At 39.7% G+C, this 24,531-nt stretch overlaps 1 protein-coding gene and 1 long non-coding RNA gene across 2 annotated transcripts in view; one reads left to right on the top strand and one right to left on the bottom strand.

The window, feature by feature from the left end:
• Window positions 1–2,460: 2,460 nt before the first annotated feature.
• On the top strand, window positions 2,461–8,690 carry LOC124270267. Its single transcript, XR_006896710.1, has 3 exons — window positions 2,461–2,587; window positions 5,821–5,927; window positions 8,654–8,690. It is a non-coding gene; the product is annotated as an uncharacterized LOC124270267 (long non-coding RNA).
• Window positions 8,691–15,896: 7,206 nt separating this feature from the next.
• The window catches only part of LOC124270265 (choline transporter-like protein 2), a 48,929-nt gene continuing 40,294 nt past the window's right edge, over window positions 15,897–24,531 (bottom strand). Inside the window, exons 21-24 of the mRNA XM_046705301.1 lie at window positions 24,354–24,424; window positions 22,354–22,442; window positions 21,301–21,385; window positions 15,897–16,778 (exon numbers count right to left, since the gene is read on the bottom strand). Coding sequence (XP_046561257.1) covers window positions 16,639–16,778; window positions 21,301–21,385; window positions 22,354–22,442; window positions 24,354–24,424 — 385 coding nt within the window. The 3' untranslated portion in view covers window positions 15,897–16,638. The remainder of the gene's footprint in view (window positions 16,779–21,300; window positions 21,386–22,353; window positions 22,443–24,353; window positions 24,425–24,531) is intronic.

The following is a 24,531-nucleotide window of genomic DNA, read 5'->3' as shown; positions in this document are numbered from 1 at the left end:
TGTTGGAAATTGGTTGAAATCTCACAATTGATAATTGGTTCATTGCCAACATGCAATTATCAAAATCAATTGGTTAGCATAATTGTTTTCAGATTTTCCTGTTCAGGTTGTTATCGCAAATTTCATATCCAGTTTAAATGATGCAACTTACTACTTTAAAGTGATGACTAATATATCATGAACATAAACGTCCTGGAGTTTTCAAGAAATATTCGTCATGACGTTTTGTTAAGTGAAGTGAGTTTTCTAAGAATTAAACTAGCAATTATATTTTCTGGCCCTGACAAATTGTAAGATATGAGACCCGTGAAGATCCGGTGTAGAATAGGTCTTCAGCAACCCATGCTTGCCACAAAAGGCGACTATGCTTGTTGTAAGAGGCAACTAACGAGATCGGGTGGTCAGGCTCGCCGACTTGGTTGACACATGTCATCGGTTCCCAATTGCGCAGAACCATGCTCATGCTGTTGATCACTGGATTGTCTGGTCCACACTCAATTATTTACAGACCGCCGCCGTATAGCTGGAATATTACTGAGTGCGGCGTAAAACTAAACTCACTCACTCTAAGATATGTTCTATTGTCAAGTGTTTCAAGCACTAAAACTGGTTGTAAAAAACGTTTGTGTTCAATTATGAGAAACTGTGATCGATTGCTTGGTTGTTTGGTCACTGTGAACAATCTTTGATTATTTCAATTACTCAGAACACCACTCCATTATGGCACAATCATATTGTACCCACAGTATCAGGATATGTATTGTAATGTTCCAACATCAGACTTCTGATGATTGATTGCTCCTTTCTAATGTCCCAGTCCTGATGCTTTACATATGTTTAAGGGAGCAGTGGGGTAGCCTAGTGGTTAAAGCACTGGCTCTTCACGCCGAAGACCCGGGTTCGATTCCCCACATGGGTACAATGTGTGAAGCCCATTTCTGGTGTCCCCCCGCCGTGATAGTGCTGGAATATCACTAAAAGAGGTGTTAAATTAAACTCACTCACTTGCATGTGTTTAAGCACTGACTGTTTGTGTTAAGAAGTGACGTTTTCCTGAAAACATATTCTAACTATTTGTACGGGGCCATGTCCAAGAGTGGTCACATGGGAATGACAAGTGTTTATGGATGATCAACTTCTTTATTGTAAAATTGCAACGTTTCGGTACAGAATGATCAACTTCTTTATTGTACAATTGTGACGTTTCGGTATAGAATGATCAACTTCTTTATTGTACAATTGTGACATTTCGGTACAGAATGATCAACTTCTTTATTGTACAATTGTGACGTTTCGGTACAGAATGATCAACTTCTTTATTGTACAATTGTGACGTTTCGGTACAGAATGATCAACTTCTTTATTGTAAAATTGCAACGTTTCGGTACAGAATGATCAACTTCTTTATTGTACAATTGTGACGTTTCGGTATAGAATGATCAACTTCTTTATTGTACAATTGTGACATTTCGGTACAGAATGATCAACTTCTTTATTGTACAATTGTGACGTTTCGGTACAGAATGATCAACTTCTTTATTGTACAATTGTGGACGTTTCGGTACAGAATGATCAACTTCTTTCTTTTGTACAATTGTGACGTTTCGGTACAGAATGATCAACTTCTTTATTGTACAATTGTGACGTTTCGGTATAGAATGATCAACTTCTTTATTGTACAATTGTGACGTTTCGGTTTAGAATGATCAACTTCTTTATTGTACAATTACGTAGCGTTTTACGGTACAGAATGATCAACTTCTTTATTGTACAATTGTGACGTTTCGGTATAGAATGATCAACTTCTTTATTGTACAATTGTGACGTTTCGGTATAGAATGATCAACTTCTTTATTGTACAATTGTGACGTTTCGGTACAGAATGATCAACTTCTTTATTTTACAATTGTAACGTTTCGGTACAGAATGATCAACTTCTTTATTGTACAATTGTGACGTTTCGGTACAGAATGATCAACTTCTTTATTGTACAATTGTGACGTTTCGGTTTAGAATGATCAACTTCTTTATTGTACAATTGTGACGTCATTCCTAATGCTTACAACTTTTAGAGTGGTCACATGGTATGCTAGAATGTGAGTTAACTTTAATAAATTTGTAACCAAGTGTCATTCTGAAGTAATTGAATGAAAATTATAATCTTATCTCTCCATCATGTCTATTTTTTCAAAAATTCTGATAAACCAGATTTGTTTTAACTGGCCTTATCATCATGATCCTAGTCTGTCATACAGACCCTGAAACAAATATATCCAGTACAGCCCATGCAATCTATAATATGTGGTAAGTTAGATTTGTACAGTTTCATAGAATGAAGAAAATCTATAGGCTCCATTTATTTAACATTGTATAAAAATAATTTAAGAACTTTTTTCTGTAATATGTGTTCATTTCAGAGACTAAATGTGAGTCTCTCATGATAATTGTTTATTGCACAGGGTCGGAGAAAAAAGGGTTATGTCCCTTGTAACAGAACAGAGAAGAAGAAGCAGAAGAGGAACACGAGCAGTCAGGTGCTGGTGGAGGATGATGAGTTAATGAGCCGGGAACAGCTGCGGAAGAAGCTGTGAGTTAAGTTCTACTCAAGTGGTCACATGTCATTCTGGTTTACCTCTGCTGGGATGTTGCTGGAGTATTTCGGGAACATTGCTGTGATATTGTTGGAATGTTTCTGGAGTATTTCCAGAATATTGCTGTGATATTGTTGGAATGTTGCTGGAGTATTTCAGGAATATTGCTGTGATATTGTTGGAATGTTCCTGGAGTATTTCCAGAATATTGCTGTGATATTGTTGGAATGTTCCTGGAGTATTTCGGGAACATTGCTGTGATATTGTTGGAATGTTGCTGGAGTATTTCAGGAATATTGCTGTGACATTGTTGGAATGTTGCTGGAGTATTTCAGGAATATTGCTGTGACATTGTTGGAATGTTCCTGGAGTATGCTGGAATATTGCTGTGATATTGTTGGAATAATTTTTTCAATATTGCTGTGCTGTGAATGGAATAGTGCAGGAGTATGACTGTAATATAGTTGGAATTTGGCTGTGATATTGTTGGAATATTGTTTGCAATATTTCTGTGATATGGCTTTTGTATTGTTTGAATATTGCTGTGATATTGTTGGAATATTGCTGAAATATTGTTGGTGTATTGGTGAAATATTGTTGGAATATTTCTGTGATATTGTTGGTATATTGCTGGAATATTGTTTGCAATATTTCTGATATATTGCTTTTGTATTGTTTGAATATTGCTGGAATATTGCTGAAAGTAGCCATACATACTACAGTAATCTTAGCACCATGAAGGTATGTAAAAGTATGGGAGTTAGGATCCTCTTACTGCTACAGTTCCTTAGGGTTGTTTGATTGGCATTCTATGGAATGGGTATTTGTCCATCTGGCTTATCATTTTATCTACACAATATCTTGGGCAACATTGGGGTAATGGTTTTGCAGGATTCTGCAACTTTATGTTGGCTTAACACAAAAGGCAGCATTGAAGTGTTTCTGTTTACAAGAAATGAGGCACTAGTTGATTTGTAGACAAAAGCAAAGGGAGATAATTTATCATTTACCGTTCATGACTGCTGGCAGGCCGTTCTGTCAACATTCGTGTATAATACATGCTACGGTTTCCATCATGGATTCCAGTTTGTACTGGCCCAGGAGGACTATCAGGAACTAATTTAATGGTGCCACTGGCACTTCAGTAAATGGACTTTTTAAACATTTAAAGTTGCTGGACTATATTTCCTTGTCGTTGTCAATCCAAATGACCAACGGCATAAGCATTGATCTATGCAATTGGGATACAATGACATGTGTCAACTAAGTCAGCGAGCCTGACCACCCCGATCCCGTTAGTCACCTCTCATGGGTTGGTAAAGACCAATTCTAACCCTGATCTTCATAGCTCCTCTTGTCAATTTACCTTTAAGTCTCAATAAACCATTTCTTAGTTTTATTTTATTTTTCAGAGGACATCCTATCACAGATATTTTTGTGAATATTGACCGACCAATGAAATGACTTGCAAGGTGTCGACATTAGCCAATCAGCGTTTTTAACTTTTAAAGCCTTTGTTTCAAACTTGCAAATTCCAATCCGGACAACACATTACGTATTTTAACAAGGTTCTTGATTCATAATCTGAAGGGGGCGGTGGGGTAGCCTAATGGTTAAAGCGTTCGCTCATCATGCCGAAGACCCAGGTTCGATTCCCCACATGGGTACTATGTGTGAAGCAGAGCTCCAGATAAGATTTAGCTCATGTGGGTACTGTACCCACTGTATATTTTTGGAGTGGGTATTATGAATGTTGAGTCGGTATTTCATTTTCCGTTACCCACTGCATTTAAATATGTGCGTATTTCAGTCATTTTACTCACCTAAGTATTATGTGACTGAGTAAGTTTACTAAGCAGGTATGTTCTGCCTTATGTCATACCTAATCAAAACCAACTTAAATATAATGGAAATGATTTCATAAAAAATCACTGATCCTATACTGACAGTACAACACTTGTCCTATACTAACAGTACAACTTGATAGCAATCGATGTCTCTTTCATTACGAAAGCGATTTTTATAAATATATTCGTGCAGCATTTGTTTTAAACTTTTGCGTATCTAACATTTTAAATCGTGGTGGTGCGCAACAATTATTTTCAATGCGTAATTGGAAATTTTATATGCGTATTTTACCCGGATACGCAGCTTATCTTGGCCTCTGTGTGAAGCCCATTTCTTGTGTCCCCCGCCGTGATAGTGCTGGAATATTGCTGCAGACCAGGCTATGGAAATTTTTTTGTGAATTAATGGTTTATCCTTTTTAATCAAAAGACAAATATTTTTATGAATTAAGTCATAACTGTCATTCAATTTATGAATTGTTAACCTTTTCAAGATTGCATGATTGGAAAACACAATTTGTACTGTCATCAGATGGCTCTGTTGTTGGATGAAAGGTTGTTCTAACGTGACTCTTGACTGGATATCCTCATATCTTTGTTTAGCAATCACAAGAATTAGGACCTGATTTTATTGAGATTTGTTTGCCTCACAAATCAAAGTGTTGCATTTTTTTATCCACAATCGAATATTTTATGAGTCCCAAAAAATATTTTTGGGTTTCTTTTGTATGAAAATTACCATCAGGAGAGAATCCGTGAAGAACCCATTTAAAGTTGGTCTTCACCAACCCATGCTTGTCATAACAGGATTGCGTGGTTGGCTTTGTTGACACATGTCATTGTATCCCATTTGCAAAGATCATTGCTCATATATCAGTCACTGGATTGTCTGGTCCAGACTTGATTATTTATTGACCGTTGCCATACAGTTGGAATGTTGCTGAGTGCTGCGTAAAATGACCCCCAATCAAGTCCATTAGGGCAGCAAGAGATGACAGGCAATAACAATGATAGTATTGTATCTTGCTGCTAAATACCTACCCTATATTTCCTGGACTAGCATTTCGGTAAATACCAACATGCTAGACCAGAAGGTACTTTGGATGTGCTAAATATCACACCATCTATACTGAACCCGTGAAGATCCGGGTTAGAATTGTTTTCAGCGACCCATGTTTGTCGTAAGAGGTGATTAACAGGATTGGGTGGTCAGGCTCGCTGACTTGGTTGATCAATGCTCATGATGTTGATCACTGGATTGTCTGGTCCAGACTTGATTATTTACAGACCGCTGGAATATTGCTTAGTGCGGCGTTAAACAACAAACCAACCAACCGACCAACCAACCGACCAACCAATTAGACTGAATGTTACATTTTCAGGAAGAACCGGAACACCAGTATCACAGTATCAGGCAAACGTCGACAAAAGATGTTGAAGCGGCTCCGCCACACAGTGAAAGATGACAGCAAGTTGATACAAGTGGATGGTAGGTGGGATGTACCCAGTGTTGGTGGTCTGATGGTCATCTCGCAGTGTCACTTCTGACAGGAGTGAGCACAGGCTTTTAAAGTGGTTTGGAGACACTTCTGTGCCATTGGCATGTACAACTTGAAAACCATTTTATATTTTAAAACAAAATTGCATATGTAACAAACAGATATTGGAAAGCTACCTTTTACTATGCATGGATTTTTGGCATTTTTGAGAAAAGCATCAAGTACAATGTTTATTCCCATAAGAACAATAATGTACACCTTTCAATATTTACATTTACATCACCTGTCACTAGTAAGGTGTCACACCTTTAAGGTGATGCTAAGACCCGTGAAGGTCTGGGTTAGAATTGATCTTCAGTAACCCATGCCTGTCATAAGAGGCGACTAACAGGATTGGGTGGTCAGGCTTGCTGACTTGGTTGATACATGTTATCTTATCCCAATTGCGCAGATCGATGCTCATGCTGTTGATCACTGGATTGTCTGGTTCAGACTCAATTATTTACAGACTGGCGCTATATAGCTGGATAATTCCTGAGTGTGGCGTAAAACTAAACTCACTCACTAATTGTGATGTTAACTTTTTATGCAATGTTTAACAGACCAAATGTCCACTGATCTGACCTTTAAATCACTATGCAACTTGATCGAGAGTGTGTGTGGGTCTTCTAACAACTTGCTGAAAGTCAACTTTTCACTGTATGAGGGAGTGAAGCTGGAAATCATGTACCTAAAGTCAAACTGCCAGCAATACAGCTTCTGTCATTATTGTCATACTTGTTGTTTCCCTGGCTGGTGCCTGGTATTTAGGGAATAGAACAAGGACTGGTTGGTTTGGAGTCAGGAGTCTGTATAATGTGTCTGAGTTAAATGTAAAAAAAATTGCATAGTGTCTCTGTGGCTAAGTAATTGTGAAGATCCGGTGTAACAGGCCAAACTGTCCCCCTGGCCAAACCTTCCCCAGGGAAACTTAATCTTGGGAGGTTTGTCCTAGGCCAAACTTTCCCCACCCTTGAATCAACTTTAAAGGCTACTTTTTTCAAACCCTTGTTCTTATATCAAAAGGGGGAGATTCTGGCCAAGCAAGACTATTTCTTCCCCAACCTTGTTTTCATGTTTATGTTCGTCTTGAAAAAAGTCAGAAACGAAAACAAGACATAGCTATTCATGTGAACACATTGATAAGATATTCATGTTGATGTCAAGTTCCATTAACAATTTACAGGCCATCTTCATCTTCATATATAACATGTACATGGTTTACATTTTGTTTCAATATCCTTATATAAGGTGAGATTACAAAGGAAAGCAAGCATAAAAGCAAAGATATTATATCATTGCTATTGTTTTATATTATTATTTACTTAATTTCTTATTTTAATAATTTACTTATCCCCACTTACTCAAAATTAGCTTATCTCAAAATCATTACTATATTCGAAACTTCAACTAAATACCCAGTTTTTACTTGGATGTCCATATCCACTCAAAATTTTATTCCATCACTCATGGCTTTGAATATGGCATCCATGTCGGCGACATCAACTTAACAGTTGGAAGCAGATGTAAACCTCAACACAACAACAACCCAACACAATATCTATATAATGCTGTATCATTTATCATTCCACTATATTGCCTTATTCTATATTCAAAAGACAAGGTTTGATAACGGGTATACTTAGCCCGTGGATATCTGAACCATATTTCATTCACCCAAAGTGATTATGGATTAGTAAACAAGCTTATGTGAATAATGTTCCATTACATTTATACAAAAATACAACTAATATTATATAATAAACAGCATGATAAGAGAACAAGCAGCCTGTGTATACTACATCTTATTTACCCATCAAATGTGCGATTGAATGTTTACATCTTATGGTGGACAGATGAAGAACTAATGCAATGTGCCTCCATAGGAATGGCGGCAGGAGCAGGATGGATTTAGAGATATATGCCGTTCAAACATGTATGCATTCAAATCACTATACCCAAGTCAGAGGCAAAAATTAAGTATTTGGCAAAACTGTGTACCAAAATATAGGTCAAAACAGAACTAAATATCCTAGTTTAAACAGGGGGAAAGTTTGGCCTAGTGGGGGGAACTTTAGCCTAGCCCAAACTTTCCCTGGGGTAAGAATATCCTAGGAGAAAATCTCCCCGGGGAAAGTTTAGACCGGGAAGAAATGGCCTGCTACACCAGGTTAGAATTTGTCCTCAGTAACCCATGCTTGTCATAAGCGGCAACTAACAGGATTGGATGGACGGGCTCGCTGACTTGGCTGACACATGTTATCGTACCCCAATTGCGTATGACTATGCTCATGCTGTTGATCACTGGATTGTCGGGTCCAGACTTGATTATTTACAGACCGCCGCCATATACGCTGGAATATTGCTGCGTGCAGCGTTAATCAACAAACCAACAACCAACAACTATGTGGCCAAGCCTCCCTGCACCTGCGCGCACAACGCACGCATCCACGCTCACACACTCACTCGCACATACATTCCAGAGAGAGACAGAGACAGACTCACGCACCACACACTCATATATGCATACAGTGTGTGTAGCAGTACAAGTTCACCATGTTCACTAAACCCATTTCACTACACAACCATTTTAATGAGTGTATGGTGTTGCAGACTAGGCTTTATGCTCTACTTCATGGAATCATCCAGCTTATCAATAATTGTCTGTATTTTACAGCTGAAATGGAGGAGGAACCAAAACAGAAGAAGAGCAAGAAGAAGAGCAAGAAGTCAGGGGAAGTGGATATGGATGAAGACTTGTAGTCATGGAGACGAGGAAGATACTACTAGATGTCAGCCTGATTGATTCACACATTTTCACTTTTACAAATTAAAGCATGGTTGGTTTGGAAGAGTGATTCAGTTCATGGTGAATGCCATTGGATATCTAGCAGAACATGCACACTTCGTGTGGAAATGATTGGTTTTGACCATTGGCATGACTGTTACAAAACTTCTGACAAAACCACTGTTCATGAGCACCACATCCAGTGGGATGGTTGTCGGAAAAGTTTGCCAGATGCCCAAGTGACCTGAATATTGTGTCAAAAGGATCACAGTATATGTGCTTGTCATTATTCGTGTATGTTGGGAGTCCAAGAGTCAAGAGCTCACGTTGGACGTTGTAAATATCTGTAAATATGTCAACATAAGCTGTTGTTTGTCTCTGTCATTGTCATGTATATCAGATCTTTTACTTGATATGATACATCTCTTTATGAAGATTGGGAATGCCTCCATAGCTGTGGAGGCTTCTGAATGCTAGGAGCAGGGGTGATGGGTTCAAACTGACCTTGTTCAATTCCCACATGGTACAATTCGTGAAGCCCATTTCTGGTGTCCCCTGGTGCGATATTGCTGGAATATTGCTGGAATATTGCTAAAAGTGGCGTAAAACCAAACTCACTTACTAATAATGAGTAGAGATATTCAGACACATATATTTGATTTCTGTCTCTCAAATACAAATCATCAGCATTATCAAATAAACAGCAGCCTTTTATTTAAAGTGTTTGGGATATTTTCTATATTCTGTCATGTCTAAGTGCCATGTGATTACCCATCCTGCAGCTTTTGTAAATGACAGGATCCTGATCCACAAAGCGTTCGTAATGTTACGACCTGTTGTAACTATATTGTTTATCATAGGCTTATGAATGATGTTGTGATGTAACGCTTTGTGGATAGGGTCTATGGGGGTTTATCGAATCAAAGGAATCTATGTTAAACTGTGTCATGATATCTGAGGCAGGCCTTAGTCAGAATTATTCAAACAGTTACACACATATCCTACAAGAAGGACATAATCTCCAGCGTGCCATTATACCCCTATCGACCTCACCTCCCACATTAGTGTCATGGCACCTCCCTCCGATAGTGTCAACTATGGAGGGTATATATATTTATCTTCTGATGTGTTTTTCTTTAGTTACTCTTAAAAGCTCTGAATTATGATGGTAAAGAAATTATTCCAATTTAGTTGAGAATGCTTACATTTGATTGGCTTAAGAGCACTAAGATTAAGATTAAGATTGGGGGTCAAGGTTTGCACAAGGTCATTTGACATGACCTTCCAATGAAGTGTCATCAGATCATGGAGCGGAGATGTAACCTCCTGAAGTAAAAGATCTGACAGTGGATTAGTGACTCCTTGAGATGTAAATGTCTTGCATTAATAAAATACTGACAGATTTTCTGTGTCCATTTTATACTTTTGTGCTTCCTGGACTGATATTTCTGTGTTGTGTGAAACACTGGAGTACATTGTGTAGTTATTTCAGTGTTTGTTAAATGCTTCACTGAGCAATATTCCAGGTATGTCATAGTAGCCTGTTCAGATCTGGTTCAGACAAGCCACTGATATAAAACTTGACCACCAGATACAGGAGTGGAAATTGGTCCCAAACCACCTCTGCCAGTAACATATGCTATATTTGGTTTTTTTTTTAGTTGAGTCCCATCCGGGATTCGAACTCGCACCCTCAGTGTTCGAATCCCGGATGAGGCTCAACTGAAAAAAAGTACTAGAATTTGTACTTTACTAAGAAAGTGTAATATAGCATATGTTACATTTGACCACTTTGTAAATGGCATTGTGTAATCACACCTCTGCCAGGGGTAAAAGTGACCAAATTGGTTGATTGTGTGTGATCATATGCAGAGAGTGAATTATTGATCACAGGAGTGTCTAGTACAGATGGGGTAGCCTAATGGTTGAAGTCCTTGCTCATCACGCCGAAGACCCGGGTTCGATTCCCAACATGGGTACAATTTGCAAAGCCCATTTCTGGTGTCCTCACACTCTTGTCCAGGTTTAAATGCTTTCACCCTAATCATGTTGCTTGAATGGTTTCGTGCAGCCTTAAACCACTAACATGCGACCCTTGGTGTATCAGCACATCAGTTTCACCACACTGTCTATTGCCAGCTTCACTTTGGGCATTCCTCCAACATAAGTTCTTGTGAGGTTATGGCATAGTGCCTCCATCATACTGCCTGCCCTACATACATGTAATGTGACATGTAGTTTTCTAGCAAGGCTTGTTAAGCTGAATTTTAGAAGGACTGACTGACTGACTGAGTTTGGTTTTACGCCGCTTTTAGCAATATTCCAGCAACATCACGGCGAGGGACACCAGAAATAGGCTTCACACATTGTACCCATGTGGGGATTCAACCGGGTCTTCCAATTTTAGAAGGAAGCCAGCTCAGCCATATTTGGAGACTGCTCTGAGATTTCTGATCACAATTTTATCTCAGGCAGTATTGATGCCATCTTTTATAAATTGGTTGATTACTTAGCCTTCAGGCATCATTAGCCAAAGGTATTATCTGGTGTGAAGTAGATTTTTGGATTGTCTTCTCCAGACTGACTTAAGTTGACTCCCTGCTGCCATATAGCTGGAATATAACTGAGTGTGGTGTCAGACAAACAGAACTTAAGCCAATGTGGCAGTTGTCCTCTTCAGTGATATTATCATTATTCAGTAATGGATTTACTACTTCACATATATGGTGGCCTGTGCAATGTCTACTTTATCTGTTTTGTCCAGCTGTCCACTGTAACCTTGTCTGAGATGACCAATACAAGCTCAATGTATACTAATGTATATGTTTGTGGTAGGGATCAGTTTTAATGTCACTTAACATCATGAGACTCAGTCTTGACTTCAGTCCATCAACCTTTCTGACACTGTTTCTCTCAACTTTGCTTGGGGCAGTTGGGTAGCCTGAAACGTCCAATCATCACGCTGAAGACCCGGGTTCGATTCCCCACATGGTACAATGTGTGAAGCCCATTTCTGGTGTTCATGCTGTGATGTTGCTATAATATTGCTAAAAGTGGAGTAAAACCATACTCACTCACTCACTTATCTTCAAATAATTTGAGGGCGGTGGCGTAGTCTAGTGGTTAAAGCGTTGGCTCGTCACGCCGAAGACCCGGGTTCGAATCCCCACATGGTACAATGTGTGAAGCCCATTTCTGGTGTTCATGCTGTGATGTTGCTATAATATTGCTAAAAGTGGAGTAAAACCATACTCACTCACTCACTTATCTTCAAATAATTTGAAGGCGGTGGCGTAGTCTAGTGGCTAAAGCGTTGGCTCGTCACGCCGAAGACCCGGGTTCGAATCCCCACATGGGTACAATGAGTGAAGCCCATTTCTGGTGTCCCCCGCCGTGATATTGCTAGTATTGCTAAAAGCGGCGTAAAACCATACTCAGTCAGTCAGTCAAATAATTTGAATTTATGTAATCATGTTTTACACATATCAAAATGTTTGCAAGTGCCTTAATGAAGAAAAAGGTTACCCCATTCTCTTCCCACAGAGGTTACTTGTCATATCTTCCTACGAACCTCTGTTCTAATACGGCCATATTTCCCAGTTCCCGTAAAATCCCCTAGCGGCAAAAGATCGCAACACGAATTATCTCCCTTCTTTCTATCGAATCAGAACACGTGTTACATCGACTTAGATTCAACTTGACTAACACAAGCAAATGCGGGGCCACAAATATCCCCCATCTGCCGGGGAATTGTGTTGATGTTACACACAAGACGTTTAATGGCTAGCTTGTCCGTTGTCAACGAGGGCGATGGAGACGCCACTGATCCGCCATAACATGACTGAGTTCTGTCTAGAAGAAACGTTTGCGCATCGCGCAGGGGAAGAAATTTAGATTTTCTGAAAGCATGCGGAAATTACCGAGGCCTTGCGAATGATCACTTTTGAAACAACGTCGCTGATTGCACAACTAACTCTGATTGTCTCCGATCACGAGTCTTGAACGCTCACACCATGAAAGGGCCGTATTAGATCAGAGGTTACGTAGGAAGATATGACAGGAGTAACCTCTGTGGGAAGAGAATGAGGTTACCCATGTGTTGTCATTAAAGTTTAGTATTTGCTCTGATTTAGGATATACCAGCAACTGATGGTATGACTAACAGATCACCGAAGTAAGTGATGGAACATTGGCATCATGGAACTAAAAATAAAATCCCTGTATAAAATATATTAGTATAAACTGTACTCATTATGCCTTTGTTTTCCTAACACAGAATATATAATCGCAAATTGTTTGTACTACCAGCCGCTGCCAAACATAGTGTGGAATTGCCGCCCTTGGGCAGATCAGGAACTTGTGATTGTGTGTTTGACTTTTTTTTCATCCTGAGTATGCGACTTGGTCTTTCAGCACCATATCCATGGTTTTCTGGAGTGGTAAAAGTCTGATACCTGCATCATGGGCTATAAGTTGACACAACTGGAATGCTGTTATAATGATATCCTTTAATCCAAAGTAGTCACTCACTCACTCACTCCACACATCCAATTCACAATAATGCTAGGGGGTGTAGATTTTATGTTTTTATTTTTGAACAATGCTGAATATGTAACAATTCTGTTTCTGGGTAAGAAATTCTGCTGGTTTAAGAATTAATACTCATATATATTAATACTCATGTATTGGACTAATGGGACACAACACTCATGAGTGGCTTGCAACATTGTACCATATGAAACAACAAAATATATTCTTTGAAATTGCATAAAACATTGGAATGCATCAGTAACAGTATAAAAAATATTTGTATGTGGTACAAGAAATATACATTTGATTGAAACTAGTTCTGTTTGAGAAAAAACTCTAAAGAGTAAAATAGACAGGAACATATTCGCTACATATGTCAAGTTAATTGAGGCTTATTACGGAAAGGATCTTTTGCGGTTTAGACATGTGACCGATATTGCAGACAAGCTCCCATGAAGATCCGGGTTAAAATTGGTTTTCAGCAGCCCATACTTGTAAAATTCGACTAACGGTATCGGGTGGTCAGGCTCGCTTTCTTGGTTGATTCATCTCATCGTATCCCAACTGATCGATGCACATGATGCCATTCACTGGATTGTCTGGTCGAAACTCAAATATTTACAGACTGCCGCCTTATATATAGAATATTGCTGAGTGCGGCGGTAAACAGCAATTCTACCATGTTCGTTTTTTGATTGGCTGTTACTAAAAATTAGAAGTGAAAAAAATTCAATAACCACTTCTGAGAGCTGGTTCACTGCGCGTAGAGTCAAAACATTACGCAAGGTTAAGGAGTGCATATTTAAAACGCGTTTTATTCATGGTGCATATGTCATGATAGAATGGAGATAATCCTGTTGTGTTTACATTTTGGAAGTGATTATAGCTGGTTGAACGCAGCTAAATGTAAAAGCGTGAGGCTTAGATGAAACAGTTAGCAGCGTCCAACCAACTATAATCACTTCCAAAATGTAAACACAATATGATTATCTCCTAAACAGACACGATTCTATGTAAAAATTGGTCCCAGGGAAGGAGCTACTAACAGATTTTGTTGGCAGGGGCGGCGGATTGGTTGCGTGTCATCGTAACCTGGGTCGTTGCTGATGATATCAATCACTGGATTGTGTGATCCAGACTCGATTATTTACATGGCGTCATCATATCGCTGGAATATTGATATATTCAGCTTTAAACAACGTGTGACCTGACGTTGTGTTATCGCACCTGATCTTAAGGTCAGTCACTGGAGTTTTTAGTGGACATTTGATTGTTAAAAGATCACAACATCTAAGTGGAACTTGCTGTAGACGATATTAAACAACAGGGAGAGACAGACGATGGAGTAACATAACACAATGAGATGACACCTACCAATTGTATGAAGTGAAAAGTCTGGTTAAATTGAACGTCACTATATGATTTAGTTCCATGGTCATGACACTGATATATTTTTGTATCTCCAACCCTCATAAGTTGATTAAATAGCAGACGCCATTGCACAAGCACACACGCACGCACAAACGCACTCGCACACAGTCTATGTAGAGAGCAACAATCGTGAACGCTAGGTTACATCCTGTACCACAGGACCACCTCCACTATGGTGATCGTAACGTATACCCTGGAGATTGTCGAGGATGATGAACCATGGAGTTGATTGTAAAGTTTTACATACACATAGTCGTTAGTATTCAAGGAACTACGTGTACTGGGATATCTTCATCGGAACTTGTACAGAATGATCTTAAGCAGCCATCAACAAAATCTTAGAGGAAATTTATGCATACATCCTGTGAACCTTTATGACACACCCCTACTGAAACCTTTCAACATCATCATATTAGATAGGTTTTGGCAATCACTATCACATTACGCTAGTTTTATCTACTTATATATTTCTATTTCATTTTTGAAAAATATTTACATGTCAGCCCTCTGTTGGTATCAAATGCAGTAAAGTACGTTTATGACGAACACGCTTGTAACGAATTGGGTCCCCCTACACTTGCTATGTAGTGTATGCTTATGACGATCTAAATTTAGTGATCCCTTTGAAATCATTATAACCATATATTACTGTACATATGCCACAACGCTCAACGTCTATAAACTGATACCCGTGAAGAACCGGGTTAGAATTGGTCTTCAGTAACCCATGTTTGTCGTAAGAGGAGACTAACGGGATCGGGTGGTCAGGCTTGCTGACTTGGTTGACACATGTCATTGTATCCCAACTGCGTAGATCGATGCTCGTGCTGTTGATCACTGGATTGGCTGGTCCAGACTCGATTATTTACAGACCGCCGCCATATAGCTGGAATATTGCTGAGTGCGGCGTAAAACTAAACTCACTCACCCTATAAACTGATAACTGAAATACAACAGCTAGGTGAAATATTTGAAATTTGAACATAATTGTCAACCCCAAATACATGCAAAATATCTCGACCCCCCAACACATACAACGTGTGGTCAGTCACCGAATAATGTTCAAATTGAATAAACGCGAAAACATCATTATTTATAAAAGGAAAGCTCAGTTTCTATGCCCCCATTGTGGTAGATTTTAGTGACCCCTTTCCCCTGCCTTTTGCTGCCATTTTCCCTGATATTGTCCCCTGAATTATACCATGTATTGTATTTACATATTTACACATTGATTCTTCGAGATGCTAAAGGAGAAACGAAACACAATACAAATACAAAACAGTAGCTAGATGACAAGCTACAAATTTGATCTAAATCATAGATTGTCAGTCCCCATATGGATACAATTTTGTTATGTTTCCACCAAATACATGTAATACCATGACACCCCACCCCCACCCCCGCCAACGTTAATGAACAATGTAAGTGACCATCCCTATATGTCATGTACAAAATCAATGCCCCCCTCCATGCCCCTCCCCATAATTTTAAGCAAATATTTAAATGTTATCATGTACAAAATTGCTCACCCCCAGTCCATGTGAAAATAGTGATGCCCCTACCTTCCCAGAACAAAATGGGTGCCCCCATCCTCATCACCCCCACCCCTAGCCGTATATTGTGTACGGTCCCTTAGGTTCATTCTGTAGTAAAAGTAAAACCGTCATTATTCAAAAATAAGAAAATTTTATTTACATGTTCCCATTGTGATAGATGTTTGTGACCCTTCCCCCATGACACTGTCATTTCTGGTGTCCCGCCAGACTCACTCACTGTGAGCTAGTATTCATTGGAGCAATTCCTAACAATGAACACATATCAAAAGCAAGATGAATGATCATTACACAAACTGAAATGATTGGATCTGATTTATCAATGGTCGTATGACCTTATTAATATTGTGTGTAAGAATATTAGTTCTTTCCCCTGTGATGTCGGTCATCCTCGTCATTGGCAGGCGGAGCTTTGTTCTTCTTGCCCAGGATTTTCTTCAAGTTTTTGCTCATGAAGTAAGGCTTTTCTGGGGATCCGTCGTTTTTCTCTATGTCCATCACTGGAAAGGAACAAGTACATATATAGCATACATTTGACAATGGTTATTACAATACATTATTATGAATAACATTAACAATAGTTTGAAACAGACTTGTATATTAGTATCACTATAACCCAATATTAACCAAGTTGACGACTACGGGACGTCAGATCTTATCGACCATATATATTTCAGATTAGGTTCAAAAAGAAAAGCTAGCTGTAGAAATATGTCCGTGGCGGATACTTTAACGAACAGCTAGTTATTCAGTGTAGCAGGTGGATCGTTTTGTATCGATACAGGAGAAAATTTATCGTGTGTCGTATCGTCTGAAGCAAAATCGAAGTTTTGGGAACACCTGCACAATGTTTGTGACTTTTTATTTACGTCTCCAAATGTTGTATACAGGCCGGAATAGCCCTAAATCCGCCATTTTGATTTTATGACGTCATCATCGAACACCTGGCTGACCTCATTTCACAGGGGTGTCAATGACCTTGTACTGAGTTGACCTTGGATTAAACCACTTTCCCAGGGGTATTTTTAGATCAGGAGCATAGCAACCGAAAGAGAATGACATCATGGTAGTCATGTAGATTTACATGTGTACGAGTGTGATGTTCATCGTACAATATTGTGTGTATTTGTGACTATTTGAGAATAAATCAATTTTGGTTATAAAAGTCCTAACAAAAGGTAGGTGAAGGGAGAGCAGAGTGGCACAGTGGAAGCGCACTGGGCTCATAACCCAGAGGACCGTGGATCGAAACCACACTCTGCTAACAACATGTTTTTAGAAGTTAGAATTAGGGCTAGCATACATCTATATAAAAGACAGAAACGGTGAAAGCCTCATTTAGCTGTGGACCCGTGATAGTGACACTTCATCTGAAACCTCTGTGTGAGAGTCAGTATTCATTCTGAACAAGACAATGAACAGGAGATACTGGAGACCCTATTTGGACGATCCTAAGAAATGGACCAAATATTACTATTTGCAGGCTAAAGCTAAAAACGTACTAAGTGAAACAGATTCTAGAACGCATGAACATTAAACCTTATCCTGAACGTATTATTTGGCTCTACAAACGATGGCAGCCCTTGTATAACACCATTCAAACCCATGTTTATCCCTATGTGGAATTTCATCAAGGCATTCCTTCTGATCTCGAAAAGGATGCGTTTCTGGACCCCCATGTGGTGAATGTGGTGATCCTCGATGATTTAATGTCGACAGCGAGCAAAGATCCACGCATTACAGATCTGTTTACGGAAGGAAGTCATCATCGTAATCTCTCAGTGATAGCCTTGAACCAGAATTTGTATTTCAGTAAGGATCCCACACAACGAAGAAACTGCCATTATCTGCTTCTGTTCAACAACCCTATCGATCAACAACCCATCATGACTTTGGCGAGGCAAATGTATCCAGGTAACACAGACCGTTTCATGGAGCCGTTTCAAAGGGCTATCCAGAAACCATATGGTTACTTGTTGGTTGATCTAAAACCCCAAACACCTCCCGATTTGCGACTTTGCCCCAATGCATTCAGCTTAAAAGGAGACATTCAAGCTAGGACCATTCAGTCCGAGTTAGACTTTCGGCGTGAGCAGACGTGTGAAGAAAACATCCCAGCCATGCCATCTTGTGATGACTGTGGACTCATGTTTCAAGACGTGCATGATTTGCAAAAACACAGAAGAAACTGGTGTCCTGTAAAGTCTTCAGTGGGTCCACCGGGAATACCCCAAGTTAAAAGGAAGAGGGAGGAAGACGACAACTTCTCTCCTGTGAAGGCGCCACGTACACTGTCAGATTGTGACTATTGTGGTCAAGTGTTTAGCAATAACCACAACTTACAAAGGCATTTACACGATAAACAATGTCCTGAAATGGAAAATGATGATGATGATGATGAATCATTAAACGATGTCACACAAAACAACAGGGAAAAAGAGATGGCTGATCTCGAAGAGCAAGGTATAAGACAAATGTATTCACGTACACGTGAGCTGAATAAAGACTTTTTGGATGAGAAACGACAGCTGTACATGAAAAGAGGTTTAAACGAAGACATGATTCAAGCCAAACTGAACAAATTCATGTGGAGCACGTTTAAAGAGACGTATGCCCGATTTATTACTTATCTGTACCATTTGCAGTATGGTCCAAAGACACAAGGAATACTGAAACAAGTAGGAGACACAAATAATCTGTATCATGATGTGTTTTCCAAACTGTACCAATATAAGTCTTGGGTCGAAGGCTTGACCGAAGATGATAATGCAGACATAACATCTGATGAAGAGAGTGAAGACCATGACGATTAGGAACGGTGATAAGACAACAGATGTAAAGTAAACTTCTGGGAGCGCTCCTATCCCGTAGTTGTACTCGTTTGAAAACGGAGCTAATAAAAAAATGAAATCAGTTTATCTTGTTTTTTTGTGATGTATACCTCGTTGGGAGCCACATTAACTTAGTGCGCCTAGTGGCAGCAAGATGCTCCCCGGGGAGTTGAGAATGGTAGTATGGCTGTGATTGACATCCAAGGAAAAAGTTACCAGCCCTTTGAGCATGCATGCGGTATGGACTATAGTGCTATATAAATACCCATATAAAAATAATATACACCAGTGGATTGTCATTTATGATTACTCTTTCATGCTAACACTATACAGTTACACCCCATTCCTGATGGAATTTTAGAGAAAGTTGCATTCCTAAATATGATGTAAAAAAAACCCCATGACCAGAACGCACATTTCAAAGCTGACACGCCCTAGTTAGTGTTCATTCTAACGAGCAGTTTTATTCATGGGTGTTTTAACACTCGCGAGAAATGTCGTCAGGCTATAACTGTCGACAGAAACCTCCCTCCCTCTGCCACAGCAGTGCCCCTAGACTAAGGCTTAGTCTCTGAATATATAATTTTGATAGTAACAAACAAGCTCATTTATATTGAAAAGGAGCCCTAGGGAGACCAGAGATTCTGAGGAAATCTAGACTTGCTTTATTTAGGGCTTTAGCACTGCAGAGAGGGCTTGGCAGTGGGGAAATTAAAGTGGTTCAGGGACTACAGTGCCCCCCGCCCCTCTCGCCACAGCATAGTCCCACACACGCAAATGTGGGTCACCAGATCGCGTCTCTGCTAGCACTGTGAGAGGGAGAGTATTTTGCACAACACAATCCCAGATATGTTCTATTTACATGGAAGGTGCAATATTAGTCTCATGTGTTTTGGTGGTTGATTCATTCAATACAATCACAAACATATGGGATTTGGGTATAACATCTCAATATCATCCCTGATTCCTATATTTATCGCATTACAAGGCAGGATACAATGACAATATGGATTGGATATTCAAATACGGAATGTGAATACCGGTGAGTTTGAAATACGTTTGAAATTCTATTGAGTTGGGTTGTTTTGGTGATGGTCAAGACAAACTCAAACCATTTTCATGAACGCTGATTGCATTGAACAAATGTGTTATAAAACCCGTGAACTGAACCCGTATCATTTCTTTTACAGATATGAGTGTACATGTTTGACTAGACTAATGTTTAGTGTCTGAATGTATTATCTTGATAGTAACAAACAAACCTATTTAAATTGACAAGGAGCCCAAGGCAAACCTGGGGGAAATCTAGACTTCATTAAGAGCCTTAGCAGTGCAGGGAGGGCTAGGCTGTAGGCAAAATAATATGGGTCAGACACGTGAGACAGGCTAATGTTAGACCCACGATTTTGAGTACAACTTGAGGAGGTATCATATTACACCTCGGCTGAGTGAGACGAGGGAAGTGTCTGGAGGCTGCGACTGTTAAATCACCATGCCTCAACGGCGCGCGCTCTGAGATGACAGATTTTCTCCGCAGAAAAGGTTATTGAGTATAGAAAATATAAACATTTTGTAAGAGGACAAAATGATAACTTCAACTGACTGTCAGAGGGTTTTTTTAATAGGTAAAATTGAAACCGGACCAAACTAGTTTGTGGTCAGTGGTCCAGTGAGCCCCGATAGTTGTTCTACGCTGATTGGCCTAAATTAATGGCGTGATGTGATGGTGTGATGCTATGATGTGTTTCCCACGGGGCGCGCGGTCATTGACCCCTCGGTCAGGGTGAGTCACACCGGAGTGAGTTGGCTGTATGCTGATTGGTCCAAATTAATGGCATGATGTCATGGTGTGATGCTATGATGTGACGCCGGATCCCACGATCATTGACACCCCTGTGAAATGAGGTCAGCCAGGTGTTCGATGATGACGTCATAAAATCAAAATGGCGGATTTAGGGCTATTCCGGCCTGTATACAACATCCAAAAGAACAAGCTTAAGGTGTGTATACTTTCTTTGGGACGTCAGTTGTTTTGGATTTTTAGGATACAGGTTAATGATTATACAAATGTGTATTGCTCTTCCTAACAAATGTCAACAAAATAATGATTTCATCCCTAATGTTCTTGCTAAGAGCATATCGTGAATGTATCCCAGGTAAATATTAGCTTTAGAAACTAGTCGCCACTTACAGAAGCACATGAACAGTGTGTCCACCGCCATCTCGTACACACTGAAGAAGCAGGATGCGATGATGTACGTGGCGAGGATGATGATCTGAAACACATAAGTGGGTTGATATAGTACTATATAGTTTCATGCTACTGCTGGTTATGTATTGGATAATTCATCACTGGCGGATCCAGGGGGCAAATCAGTTAAAAGCACATTGAACTTAATGTTGTGTATTGGCGGACCCCGGGGGAGGGGGGCGTGGGGGTTCAGAGGGGTTCAAAAACCCTCCACTGAAAATTCCTGGATTCGCGTATGAGTATTGTGTCGTAATGACCAATGACAACGAATCAAATGTTAGAACAATAGTGCGATGTTATCAGAAGGCTAACATTCCAATTATATAACAATGAATTTCGAATAGCTTTGTCTTGCATCCAAAAGCAATGGAGCTAAGCAACAAATCTTTGAACACGACGACATGGAGTCTAAGTCACAACCTGACAACCCAGTCCACCTTAGGGGCTCTAGGGACAAGTGTGCTACACAGAGGATCTGTCTGACAAGGGTCAATCACAATCAATTGTACAATATATACAAGAATATTGTCATATTTTATCTGTGGGATTACACGCCCTCTGTAAGGTACAGAGTCTAGTTCTCTTGTTGCATGGGTTGAGTCTTATGGTCTGGTGTTTTGAATAGCTTTTATTCTAGGGACATCGGAAATTCCCATCCACTCAGCTTTTGGCCACCCTTTAACTGCAAACAATAGTATGGGGACCGTATGGTCAGACATGCAGTGCTCTATGGGGAGTATGGCGGGGTTAAGATAATCATTTGGGACTGATATGGATTATAAAGTGGCACTCAGCAGATAAATGAAGCGGTGATTTGTTAAGTTTCGATTGCTAGCTCCCCCTACACTCTATCAGCCCCGAATCTAAAGAAGGGTTATCACCCTCCTTTGACAGTAAGAGTTCCGGTCTATAGGCAACAGTGTCATCGGGTACTGTGGAACATTCGATATCTATAATCGGGATCTGGACGTAACGGCATATATGGTGACTTACAATTATAGGGACGAAGTAGAAGTTGAGATCAGGCGTGTAGGTCTTCAGGAAGGATATCCGTCCATCGAAGAAGAAAAATGACATTACACCTGTAAAACAAAACAGTGAGTAAAATAGTATTTCAGTTAGTATCCAGTCAGGATCACAGGGGCGTGTCACGCTTAGAAACGGCGTTAAAAAGACATATAGGTATATAGGCCCTACGTGTCACGCTTAGAAACGGCGTTAGAAAGACATATAGGTATATAGACCATACGTGTCACGCTTAGAAACGGCGTTAGAAAGACATATAGGTATATAGACCCTACGTGTCACGCTTAGAAACAGCGTTAGAAAGACATATAGGTATATAGACCCTACGTGTCACGCTTAGAAACGGCGTTAGAAAGACATATAGGTATATAGACCCTACGTGTCACGCTTAGAAACAGCGTTAGAAAGACATATAGGTATATAGACACTACCCTAGTACTATATAATACTAGGGTAGGGTCTATATACCTATATGTCTTTCTAACGCCGTTTCTAAGCGTGACACGCCCCTGTGGTCAGGATGAGCTAGCTATCTGGCTCAGTAACACTCTCAGCACCTCGTGTGATATCAGCTTGTATCACCAGTGAGTAACAGATTTATACCAAACCAACTAAACAATTTCATTATATGCTTCCCATCAAATGTTTAGGCTCACTTATAACACTCGTTAAGTTGTGTAAATATGGTTACATCGAAGACTGATTTCTCCACTAACTTGGAGGAACCCACTGCAAACCTTATGCAAATGAATTGCACGAGGATCATGCATCAAATTGCTGAAACACATGTGCAAATATCGTGCTAGTGAACAGCTGCGTTTTAGTGAGAAGTTTTGTTATGAATTCGCCAATTGTCACCGATTTTTATTATTTATTGAACTCATGACAAAAATCCTTTCAACGTTACGAATTTGTTTTACAATACAACAGTTCATGTGTAAACAGTAACTTTAAACAGTATCTAATACTGTAATGCAAAATTTAGTTTGGAACAGTTGCCTGAAGTAAGTGGATATCGATTATTTATAAAATATGTGCAACGACAAAAATATTCTCAAGATTTATGATTTGCTGAAAATACTGATTGCTCCCTCTAGAAGCCAGCTGTACCATTTTATGTATGTAAGATATCAGATAATCACGTGTCACGGCAACTAAAACATTTTGGTTTCGAATATTTAAAAAAGGGAGATACCGAGGAGTAGATAGCTGGATTTAAGGACCTCCAGAAAGGCGGTACCTGTGTTTTAGTCAGGAATGAGTCATATCGATTTTCCTGTACGTACCCGGTCATTCATCACGGCCCAGCAACGGGCCACAATACCTGCGATTGTACCCGGAAGAGAACATATTTACATGTACCAGTAATTATACTCAGGCATGTCAAGGGGTTTCGATCAGTATGATCGCGGCAGATACCGTGGTGACTACCCGGATAGAGGTCACAGCCGCTATAACCGCGACCAGGGATACGAAATGAGCAGACGACCGGTAAGAGCAGACGACATTTTGTTATTGTTTGAATTGTTTAAATGGAGCGTTGTGTTTGAAAGGGATGGCAGGGTATATATATATATTTATCTCTCTCTCTCTCTCTCTCTCTCTAACTCTCACTCTCTCTCTCTCTCTCTATCACACACACACAGTTAAGGATTATCTTTTGAAACACCATTCATTACATGTCTGTATTCACGTTGCAATTCTATATTGTTAAGGATGGGAACACCAAATCACAAATCTATTCCACAAGCACGTGTGTCATGCGTATGGACGAATGTGTATAGTTTTCCGCCGCATTAAACAATATTCCAGCAATATCATGGCGAAGGACACTAGACAATGGTTTCAAACATTGTAACGATGAAACGATGTGCAACGTTTAGTCATTAGGCTACCTCGCCACCCCTTGAAGTAAGGCAGTTGCGTAAGACAGTTTTGTGGAACTGACAGATTTGAAAGTATCTTACCGACAGCGCCAACCACGACCAGCTTGGCGATGAACAAGAGGAAATTCGTGACCTTGTCAACAACTGCCACTCTAGAAAGAAAATCGAAAATATTTCTCTAATTAAATAGATTGAGAATTACTTTCGTATGAAACATTCCATGGTCCCCATGATTCTGACAATCATTTTCAATACTGAT

Source organism: Haliotis rubra, unplaced genomic scaffold, assembly GCF_003918875.1.
Source record: "Haliotis rubra isolate DU_JTF1 unplaced genomic scaffold, ASM391887v1 Scf150, whole genome shotgun sequence".
In the NCBI taxonomy this organism is placed as follows: domain Eukaryota; kingdom Metazoa; phylum Mollusca; class Gastropoda; order Lepetellida; family Haliotidae; genus Haliotis; species Haliotis rubra.
Note: the sequence above shows the minus strand (reverse complement) of the source record. Positions and strands in the feature narration are given on the sequence as shown.